The 12,017-nt window shown below is 43.7% G+C and overlaps 1 protein-coding gene across 1 annotated transcript in view; it reads right to left on the bottom strand.

Moving 5' to 3' along the window:
* Nucleotides 1-12,017, bottom strand: part of LOC306964362 (von Willebrand factor A domain-containing protein 5B1-like) — a gene marked incomplete at both ends in the record, with an annotated part of 71,941 nt that overhangs the window by 43,737 nt on the left and 16,187 nt on the right. The window contains 3 exons of the mRNA XM_079558354.1: nt 269-379; nt 4,548-4,724; nt 8,429-8,553. Coding sequence (XP_079414480.1) covers nt 269-379; nt 4,548-4,724; nt 8,429-8,553 — 413 coding nt within the window. The remainder of the gene's footprint in view (nt 1-268; nt 380-4,547; nt 4,725-8,428; nt 8,554-12,017) is intronic.

Here is a 12,017-nt window from a genome sequence, read left to right as displayed (position 1 = left end):
ATTTGATTATTTCATTTGATTCGATGTGATTATCCCGCGTGTGCTCAGCCAGACAAAAGCACCGCCTGCACAGTTTCTGGTTTCAGCACAAATTATACGAAACGATGCATCTAAAAAAAAAGAAAAACATTTATTTTTGTGCACAGTAGACGACTTCAGCACAGTGTTTGGATCCCTGCGGAGTGCTGTCATATTTATATATATTAGTGAGCCAGAGGAGAGATCTGAAACATCCAGCTCACATCCACTTCCCAAACCGCAGCCTCACCTCCTCGTAGTTCTGGCTGGTGCTGAAGAGGGACTTGAAGGTGGAGCCGAAGCCGACGATGTTGAACATGCATCCGGGCAAAAGGCTCTTCAGAATGACCACCATGGCGTCCTGAGGGAACAGCGGAAAGCAGATTACAGTTAATGGGAAGAGAACGGGAGCAAAGGCCGAGAAACCCTCTGCTCAAAATAGTCTTTCGCTCATTAGTGTTAAATGACTTGCGGCTAATTTAATTCGAGCGCCGAGAAGAAAAGATGTCACAAAGTCAAATCGCGGTGCTGAGATTACCGGCAATAAGAGGGATTAAAAATGCGAGTCTCCATTTTCGCTCTAGAAATGAGAAAGTACACTTTAAGATTCTATTAAAGGGACTATACAGAGTTTAAAGGGGGGGTATTCTGCAAAATGGACTTTTTCCAGCTTTCCATCCTGTTATTCTGTCACTCCCTCATTAAAAACATGGCTGAAGTGTTGCCTTGGCACATTCACGTATTTCTGAGTAATCTGTAAAAACTCTGATGGCGGCCATTTTAGGGATAGGTTTGCCTGAGTCCTCCTAGGAACGCCCCCACCTCCTGGAGACGCCTCCGAGCTTTGGTCACCAGCCGAGTAACCAACCACTGCTCCTCAGCAGAACCCCCTCCCCACTGATGCCACAGACAGCGTGTGGAGGGGGCGTGTCTAAAGGCTCAGAGGTTCTTAAAGAGACAGAGGCCTATTTCAAGACATTCACTACAGCCATTTTGAGAGAGACATTTTATACAAGGCAGTTATTCTAATTTACTGCATTTACAGACCAGCAGGTTTGTCATCATTGTAGTGAGATATAGACTGGTGCTATGGGACTGACAAAAGCAGAACACCCCCTCTTTAAAAATGTCAAAATTAGGTATTTCCTCCCCCTACATCAGGGGAGGCAAGTTTGTGTCATGGAGGGACACTTTTTTCATTGCACCAAGGGCCGAAACTCACAATTTTAGCCCAAAGTAAAGCACCTTTTCTCTACAAATATAAGTTTTGCTCATAATATATGACCTAATGGGGTGTTTTGCTGGGAAATGTGAAAATATTGACAGTATTTTCCACATTTAAAGAGTCCTTTTCATCTATTTGGTCTCTGGTTTGTGAATAAATGTTTCTTCACAATTCTCTTGGGGCCAAAGGTTTTATGCCCCCGGGCCTGACGTTGCCCATCCCTGCCCTACATGTTCCAACAATGACCTCATCTCCACAACTGCCTCTAAAATCCTGCACTGTCACTCAAAAAGGTGTTGACTCGGGTCTGAAGTGCCGTCATGCACGAGCTTAATACAGAAGCTGCAGTTACACGCATGACCTGAGGTGGCAGCAGTGAGAATAAAATGGCTAACTTGCATCTAGCCCCTTTAATGAAGCAATAAAGTAAACAGAATGACTAAAAAACTAGATGAATGAAACAAAATGACAAAAAAAAACATTAAATCGAAGCTCAGAATAAGTTAATTTTGCAACATCCGTCCCCCGTTAAAGCAAAGCCTAAATTGGTTCAGTTCTACAGAAAAACAAGCGCTCCCGCCTGGAACGAAAGAGCCAGTTTGCTTTGACAAAGGGAGCAAATTCAATATGTGCTGTTGAGTTGATATTTACAGAAGGATTTCCTGGAAGATCAGCGATTAGACAAAGCCGTTTCATCACTGTCCAAACTGGCTCTGGCTCTGAGCCCAGACGAGCAGCAGACATTTTGTTTTTAACTGGACTAAAGAAGGACTAAACTAGGACTCTCAGAAGACAAGCATTAAGTAAAGACTAAACCAGGATTTAGATGTGTTATTAGACTTTTTCTGCCAAACCAAACGAGCGAACAGTCCGACACAGACCTGAATATTCAGCAAACAAAGCAGTGAGTGTGAGGAAGATGAAAACGAGGATAACAGCATTCAGGCTCCGCCTCCTGAACTCACACATTTCAACGGCAGTGGTTTGTTTGGGCTGAAACTAGGAGCCTGATTGACCCACACATGCGCAGTCGAGATGAGCGTCGGGTTTATTAAAGCAGTACTAAGTAACTCTTCCCCCTAGAGGCCATGAGCGCAACTGCAGGTGTCGTAGCAAGTTACGATTTTTAAATTTATTAAGTGTCTTGGAGAGTAAGACAGGAAAGGTGAAGGGAGAGAGGGTTACTGTGCATCCAATTATACAATGGAAATATTTGTTTTCACTCAAACTTGGCTGTAAATACTGTTTAAAGTGACGTTAGCCCACAATTAGCTTTGCCCGTTAGCCTGTTAGCTTCTTCTTCGTGATTCCATTAGTGTGTATTGCTTTCTCCGGTCCGGTGGCAGTCAAGTTGCAAACATGGTTTTCTGGCCAGAGACACCAGGGGGAGATGAAAGACCCTCCAATCATCCCATAAACACTTGTATCACCCCCACAGGGACCACGGGGAGGGTTTATTAAGGTAAACACGTTACTTAGTACTGCTTTAAGTCTATGGGAATATCTTGTGTTCACATGACCCTGAGTCAAGACACATTTCTGAGGTGGTTCTTGTACCACTGGATCACCTTAGATCCTCCAATGGGAAGCAAGAGAGTAAATAAATAACAGCCACAACTAATCACTTCTGAACAGGGCCTTTAGACCTTTTGGACAATACTTTTTCGTACCTACTACATTACATATTTTCTAAAACCATAATTTTCACATTTCATCATTAAAACCTGCAATTTAAAGATTTTTCTACACCTTTATTCTAAACTAGAGGAAGACTGTGGCTCAATGGCATCACAAGAGCTGCTTGTGTGGAGGACTCTCAGTATTACCTGCTGCCTTAAGAGCCTCTAATGCCTAGCAACTGCAAAGACGCTGTGAGAGTAAATGTGCTTCTTTGTGCAGCTGCTGTTTGCTCAATAGTCTATAATATCCAGTGACTGCCATGGGAGAAAAAGACAGAGCGCAGCCTTCAACGATATAAACCGTGGTCAAGAAAAACTCTTTCAAACACTTCGAGAGGTCGAGCTGAACGGAGGAGATTCAAGAGGATCTTTCTGTCATTATTTCATTATTGTGCTTGTTGTCCTGGGCCTTTCCTGTTGGTGCATATTTACATGTGGACTTTGAGGACTCGTGTTAAGTAACATGCACAGTTCCATCTTTAATGAATAAATAAATCCATAGATCTATAATGACACTCCTGATAGAAAGTCGCCGTAGATGTTTTTGGGCTGGAGTTCATCTGTGATTAGAGAAAGAATCAGCGCAGCCTCGTACAGCTGAATGTGTCATGTGCAGCTCCTATGTGTGTGTCTGCAGCCTCACAGCGTTATTAGCATTTATTTACTAGAGCTGTATTTATCCCACTGTGAACTCAACGTCCTGAGAGAAGCACGTGTTCCTGAGCCTGTGCCTCCAGTAACATCCCTCCCATGCGTGTGTGAACTGGTCTGTAGCAGGAAAAAGGTTGGGAATCCCTGCACCAGAAAACAGATGACAGGCTGTAATATTGAGCTGGACCGCCTTTAGCTTTGGGCGGGGCAATGAAATGATATTTAATCAAAATCGCAATCTCTGTTTTGTTCGATCTCAAAAACCGTCATGGACTTTATAATCAGCAGCTTTAGAGCCATGTCTGTGGCAGAAACAGCCCCCGGTGTTGTAGTTTGGATGAGACACGTGGAGATTATTGTGCATAAAACGATACAAGAGGAAAACATTTTTGTTTGAGCTGAGGTTCAGGTTCAGATTCATTTTATTGGCCATTTGCAGTTTCCATCCATCTGTCCATCTTCTTCTGTTGGAGCTGCCCATATCACACTGCACCAGCCCCTATGGCTCCTCCTGCAGGTGGTGGGTCCACAGAAGGACGGCCTCACGATTAACCGGGCCTGTTGGTCTCTCATAAGGAGCTTCTGACCCGCTCTCTGTCTGACCCGTCACCTATAGGACCTGTTTGTCCTGGGAGACCCTACAGGGGCACGAAGCCCCCGACAACAGAGCTCCAGGATCATTCAGGTGCTCAAACCCCTCCACCACGTTAAGGTCACATCCCAAAGGTTCTCGATGAGGTTAAGATCTGGAGTGTGTGAGCTCATTCTTTGGGCACACGGTGTTGCTGAACCGAGACCTGACCAACTGCAGCAGCCGCAGATCTGAACCGTTAGTTAAATCCAGATGGCGATTTGCATAATTGCTGTAAAAGCCTCTCCACAGAAGCTCCAGACGCCGCAGAAGGACGGCCCCTGGGTCTGTGCTAGACTTCACCATACTGAAGTAAGACCCACAGCCCATAGGATTAAAGTACCTTGACTCGGTTGATGTTCACGCCGCTCATGCTGCCGCTGCGATCGATGAGGAAGACGAACTCGCCGTGGACCTTCCTCAGGTCGGAGCAGACGGACTTCAGGTCAGGGCAGAAGTTCAGCATCACCACCGGGTTGTGCAGGATGTCCTTATGGAGACGCTTGTGAATGACCTCCACCTAAAGCCAGAAGAGATGATGATTCAGAACGAGGTTTGGGGGACACAAAAACAAGGAAACAGTTTGTGGAAATTGATAGTAGGGAGTTTAAAGGTGTTAAAATGATGTCTTTTCCTCCCCCTACATCTTCCAGCCATGTCCTCATGTGTAGAAAGAGCTCAGACCTGTTCTCCACAACTGCCTCTGAAATCCTGCACTGTCACTCAAAAAGGTGTTACTGCCGTCATGCACGAGCTTAATATAGAAGCTGCAGTTACGCATAAGACCTGAGGTGGCAGTAGTGAGCATAAAATGACAAACTTGTATCTAACCCCTTTAACGATATGGACAGAAATCTCCATATCAATATGATACGATATAACTATGGCTTTGGTGAAAACCAAGCATTTTTCAGAAAAATAAAAACAAAACAAAAACAAAAGAGTGCTGTAGATGAGAGCTCACTGCCAGTCATCACCACTAACATAAAGTCACCAATAGGTCTAAATCTGCTGCTGATATTCTGACTTTCACAATGAAGCTCTCCCAGCGGCTGGAACAGGGACAGGAAACGTCAGGCCCGGAGGCCAAACCCGGCCCTCCACGCACAACCTCTGGTCCCCAAGATGATTTTGAAATAGTGTCAGTATTTAAAAAAAACGTACTCATATATAATGTAAACATGATTCTCGACTTCTGGTCGGGACCAGAAAGTGGATTGCGGATCCATTGGAAACAGCCTGGAATCAGTTAAACTGAATGTTATTGAGATGTTTTTTTAAACGATATATGACAATGTACAGTTTTATTTGGGCTGCAGCTTGTCAGCCTTGGTAATGGTGGGTCCCAAAGCCATGACATGAGAACCACTAATGGAAAACATTGGCTTTTGCAGAAAAAAGTTCTAAATATAGATATAGATAAAATGGTTTGGCCCTTGGTGTTTTGGCAATGATTAAAGTCGGCCCTATCCCTGCATAGACCACTGACACTAATGTCAGAGCAGATTTCTGTTTTGACTCGGATTATTTGTCGTTTTCTCGCATAAAAGGTGATTTTAGACGGAGCTTTTGTGTTTGTGATCGGTCATAAAACAGACCAGAAAGAAGGCAAGACGCTCGCGCTGATCGGAGGAGTTATTTTGAGCCGTAGGACTTGCCTTCACACGGAGAATCGCTGGATGTGCTTTGAGAAAAACGCAATGGTGATTTTATTCAAACCCTGGAGGGTCACACAATATTTGTTGCTTGCCCTGTTTCCAAAATATTCACATGAGATTTGAAAAGTGGTAAATCTGTGTCAAAGTCGATGACACTTGGAGCAGCTCTGCAGCGTTTCCTCTGCCTGCGCCACAGTTTTTTATCTTTCCAGTGAATTATTGTTCTTATAATCCTCATATTCCCTCAACATAAGGATTCTAACTCAAGGGCAATCGTAAAAGTGATGTTTATGAGACTGCCAGAGCCGTACACAGGGCGAGTGCAGGAGAAATCTATATCGTTTTCAATATTAATATCTTGAATGTTCATATCTAGATATAGATACGATAAAGATAATATCGTTCAGCCCCAAATCCATACGTAACTCATCCACATCCGGCTCGTCATCCTCCTCTCGACCTCCTCCTCTTCACCTCCAGCGTCCGCACACGAGCTCGGGTTCACGTCACACTGGTAAGTTGTTTGTACCGCCTGAGCCACCGTCGCCCCCTGTGGTCGTATTGTCTGTGAGTTTCCAGCTGACCGCCATGATGAGCCGATGGGCCGTTGCCATAGAAACACTTTTATGGCAAAGTGGTCGTTTCCAGTGTTTAGGTCAGTGGTCAGTAACAATCCCATCACCCACAGGAGGGACATTTGTGACGCTCTGGAATAGCTTTTTGTTTTCTGTATTTAATGTAGCAGAGCCGTTGGTTTCATGATTTTATCTTAATCGTTGATGCAAAAAGTGCTCATTAACTTAAATACACCTTCTCTACAGACTTGCATTATGATGGTTTGACTTGATGGAAACATATCTGTTTTTTTCAAACCAAAAGAAGGATCATTGGCATGAGAGAGAGAGAGAGAGAGAGAGCATAAACCCATGTGCTGGTGTGAACCGAGCAGGAGGGACGGGCGATACCACATATTTTGGAATCGATACGATACCGATACTTTTGGGGTCATTTTTACCGATGCTGGTCATTTCATATGGGTGAATGTATTTCAATCAATATACATTTCTAAAACTGGTTATTTTATATAATTAACTGGTCAATTAAAATGATATTACTTTAACTGGTTAATTAAACAACACTAATGTGAAACTAAATACATAAACAACATTTTAAATAAATAAGTTAATAATAATTAACTTAAATGACAAACAGAACCTAAACCAGAGTGATCAGCCCGGCTCAGTTCAATCCTTTGCTGTTGTGACTGTTTTGGGTCAGAACAAAGAAATAAATCATCCCTTTGTGTTGATAATTGCTGCCACGCCTTCTTTTTACATATGCAAACACCTGCTACTGTCATCACAAAAAAGAAAAATCACCCCAGCGTGAGCTCAGAGACACTGAGAGTCGGTCAGAGCCCGGTGTCCGAACACCAGCAGATTGAGTGACGACATCTGATAAAAGTTTGCGAAACTCCGGGAATAAAGTATTTCGGTGATAAAAACCAAACTCAGAGAATGTGGAATATTTATGGATAAATACGAGTCAGATACGATTTTACTTCACATGGATTTTACATGAAAGGCCTGGATTATTCCAGAGGACGCTGTCGGTCATTTAACAGCTCCAGCTAAAGGTTAGCAGCTAACGTTAGCATGAAGCTATCGGTCATTTAACAGCTCAAGCTAAAGGTTAGCAGCTAACGTTAGCATGAAGCTATCGGTCATTTAACAGCTCAAGCTAAAGGTTAGCAGCTAACGTTAGCATGAAGCTATCGGTCATTTAACAGCTCAAGCTAAAGGTTAGCAGCTAACGTTAGCATGAAGCTATCGGTCATTTAACAGCTCAAGCTAAAGGTTAGCAGCTAACGTTAGCATGAAGCTATCGGTCATTTAACAGCTCAAGCTAAAGGTTAGAAGCTAACGTTAGCATCTTTTCACCGTAACCGTTTATATTTTGGTCGTTTATTCCTGAGAAACACAAACACTCGACTGAAACAGCTGATTTACTTCAGTCGTGTTTAGTTCACAGACCTGTCTCTGTCAGGCTCTTCTCCCACTCTCCCAGTGCATTGTGGTCTATATTGACCCGTTCAGTGACCATCGATGCTCACTACTTTTCCAGATGCATTGTGGGAAATTTCGAGTGCACTACTTTTTTCTCTCTGGACATTCGGACACCCCTACAACATGGCGTGAGCACTATATAGTGACTATATAGGGAATAGTGTGGACATTCGGATACAGCCTCAGTGTTTAAGATGTTAGCATGCTACCAGTTAGCATTAAGCTTCAACAGCTCCACCTCCGTCAGAGACCCGGCCCCTGTCGGAGACCCGGCTGCTAGTGGAATGCAGAGCATTTACGGTATCTACATTTTGTTTCCACAATATAATTGCAATGGTAGATATTAGCTGTACTTGGACATGTTTCAGTGTGTGTGACATGAGTGACGTGTCTCTCATCAGCTGCTGTTCCAGGTGCAGCCGCCGTGAAGAACCTGCCCTTAAAGTATTTCTCGGGAGTAAAGGTGCAGCTAACATCGATCCCGTTGGTCAGTCACTCACTTTCCGCACGTTGCTGGAGTCCTTCTTCGTGGCTTTGATGAAGTCGCCGCGGCCGTGGAGAAACTCGTCATATTCCTCCTGGGTCATGTCCCCGCTCTCCATCAGCACGTGCGGCAGGTGAGGCTCTGCGGGGTGGAAAAAAAAGATTTAAGGCCTATTCATTCAAGATCTCTCATCTTGGATTGAGCTAACTGATTCAAAAGGGAATCAAAAAGTGTGAATGAAGCCTTACATGCGCTTGTTTCATTCATGCTGTCGGGTTTCACGACAATCCTGAAACGTCTCTCCCGATAATGGCTACGCTAAAGTTCGACGGCAGCATTTCTCTAAACATGAAGGGCCTTGTAAAGGAGACGGATAATCTCTGACACAAATGGGAGGAAATGGAAGAGCGGAAGAGCGAATGAGCGCCGAGCAGACGGAAGCTTGTTTTGATGTGAAAATTAATCTTATCGCAGCCGAGCGTCCGCAAAACAAAATGAGCTCGGAGAATTGAACGACACAAGGGGATTTAGGCACTTAATTACACTTTTCCCTCACTGTAGCAAACATGACATACGGCTGGTTTCGTTAAATCTGGATGAAGAAAACAGACCGTGCCTTTTGTTTTGCTCGTCACAACATATGTGTCCATGTAATTAAAGGAATAGGCCAACGTTTTTACATACTGAAATTATGTCCTTAGCTTAGACAGGTTGATGCATAAACTGGGTGAAGCTACCAAGCTCTTCCACGTTGTCCCTATTCAAAGGGACTATACGGAGTTTAAAAATGGTGAAATTCTCAAATTTCCTCCCCCTAAATGTTCCGACAATGTCCTGAGGTGTAGAATGAGCCCAGACCTGGTGTCACGTCGGGTCCGACTTGCCGTCATGCACGAGTGTAATATAGAAGGTGCAGGTACACGTATGACCTGAGGTGGCAGTAGTGAGTATAAAATGGCTAACTTGCATCTAGCCCCTTTACATACAGCTACGTGAGCCTGTACATTAGCCAAATCTGGTTACACAAAATTAAACATGTCGATTTTCTAAGCGGATTAAAAGGGGAACTATACATGCCTTTCAGTCATGTGACTTTTGTTGTTATGGCGGCCTTTTTGAACACCGAAGTAGAATTATGCAGTACTACCACACATAACAATACCTCTACTCAGGATATAAATGAAAGAAAACTGGTCGACAGTGGCATTTTAATGTGCTTGTGATCATTGCTCAAGAAGAAAACAGTAAAAACACGGCCCCAGAGACGTTTACGTGAAGAAACCAGTGGGTCAGTGTTTAAGATGATAGCATGCTACCGGTTAGCATTAAGCTTCAACAGCTCTGACCTGTCCAAGAGAAAGCCCTGAACCACAAACATGAGGTCAGAGCTGAGCTGCTACTGTAGTATTTCCTCAGTCTCATGGATGTGAGCCACACATGTGTCTACCGTGTGGAAGCAGGTGCAAACCGGTAGCATGCTATCCTCTTGAGCTTAAACACTGACTCAGCCTGAGACTCTCTGGACATCTTCATGAGCAATGATTACCAGAACATAAAAATGCCTCCGTCAGTCAGTTTCATTTTCATCCAGAGCAGAGATATTGTTACATGTTGTAGTACTGCGTAATTCTACTTCCGTGTTCAAAATGGCCGCCGGAATGCCTATGCATGAGGTCATTGGAAACGCATGCATATTATGAGGGATAATAACTAATTAATAATATATTACACCTCACAATATAATTTATCCGCCTAGAAAAGACATGTTTGATTTTGTGTAACTAGACTTGGATCGTGTCTGGGCTCACGTAACGGTGTTTGAATAAGGAACACGTGGAACAGCTTGGCAGCTTCTAACTTCACCCCAGTTTGGGGCTGGGAGAGGCTAAACGCTAACAACATTTGCGTGACTGGTCTTTGTGCGTGCGCTCAGACAGACAGGTACGCATCAACTCGTCTAAGCTCAGATAAGAACACATCTCAGTCTGTAAAAACGGTGGCCTGTTCCTTTAAGGATGTTATAAGAGCTCTCGATGAACCAGTCAGTGTAAGTTCCTACGGCCTCTGCAAACCAGCCCAACGGATGCATAAAAGTAACAAAACCTCCCAGTGTGGCATTTATGACACTGTTGTGGGGGCTCACGGTGTTGAAAAGCTACTTGTCTCTTTATGTTCTCTGACAAGTCTATGTGCAACCATCATCGTCAGATTTCAAAATGTTTCATGTTAAAGGTGCTTATTAGCAGTAATTGTTCCATATTAGTGTTGCAGAAAAGGAGTAGGGCGGTGCTGTAGCACAGGTTAGCGCTTCACAGCTAGAAGGTCCCGGGTTCGATTCCCACCTGGACGGGGCCTTTCTGTGTGGGGTTTGCATGTTCTGCCCGCGTCTGTGTAGGTTTCACTCCAGGTACTCCGGTTTCCCCCACCACTAATAACATGTGCATTTCTCCAGTTCAGCTTTACCCAATTCTAAAAGCTTCTCGACTGGAGTTTACAGCCTATAGGCCAAAGTAACATTTGAAAGCGAAGACCTACAAAACTGATCTAAACAGATCTTTTTCCTCGCGTTGCCGTCACTTTTTTCATGTTCTTTTTCATCTGATTTTGCCACTTTTTGGATGAGTTTTTGTCACATTTTTGCCGCTTTTTTGTTGAGCTTTGGTCACTTTGTTGCTGCACTTTCACCGTTTTTTGGTCACTTTTTTGCAGCTCTATTGTGGCTTTTTTGTTGCGTTTTCCATATTTTAGATACAGAAGAGGTTAGCTGTTAGGGCAAATTGAAATAAATAAAACTGAAATTAGAACGGTGCAATTATCAAGACATGAAGACTGCAGTGATTTATTCTTTTAAAACTGTCTGCAAATGCAAGTGATCCCTGTATTAGTTTAAAAATCTGAAAAGATTTGGAAAACACAAATTGCTATTTCCACACTTTTGTAGCTGTAAAGTTAGTTCTTCTTGAGCGAAACCATTTGTCTGATGTTTCTCAAAAGCGTCTCCTGATCACTGTTATTGATAAAGTCCCTAAAAAATAAAGATGTTCCACTTTTTGTCTTTATTTCCCACCCTATACTTGTTGAACCCTTCCATCAGTTCTTCTGAAATATGTGCGGGGAAATTCTTGTTTGTTTTTTATAACTTCCAATACATCATAACTATAATTGTATACTCAGAAGCTGACACACCAGTTATTATGATTTTCCAACACCATAATCCTATAGACATTATGAATAGGGGCATAAAGCTGTTCTTGTTGTGATAAAGCTGCAGCACTGAGTCAGGAGCGTCGGGCTGAAGTGCACAGCGCTGGCCTCATGCTGGTCTGTTGGGAACCTGTCGGGTCAGTGGGACTGGGATTACTGCTGCCTCTGGGAAAACACAGGCTCACGATACAAAGCAAAATGCACCACAGAGAAGGTCAAAACAGCACAGAGGCAAAAAAAGACTCTCCACCCACACTGTTTTGGCCACCGGCGCCACATTGTGAAGTGTTACAGGGAAACAGCCCTGATAAGGCGAGACCGGCTGTTTTAAAAAGCCATTATCGACACAACATTGCCTGTGCTTTGGTCCGTACATGTTTGAGAAAGCCGTGCCTCCACTA

Source organism: Gobius niger (assembly GCF_951799975.1).
Source record: "Gobius niger genome assembly, chromosome: 6".
Classification (NCBI taxonomy): Eukaryota; Metazoa; Chordata; class Actinopteri; order Gobiiformes; family Gobiidae; genus Gobius; species Gobius niger.
The sequence above is the reverse complement of the archived record's forward strand: the minus strand, read 5'-3'. Positions and strand labels throughout refer to the sequence as shown.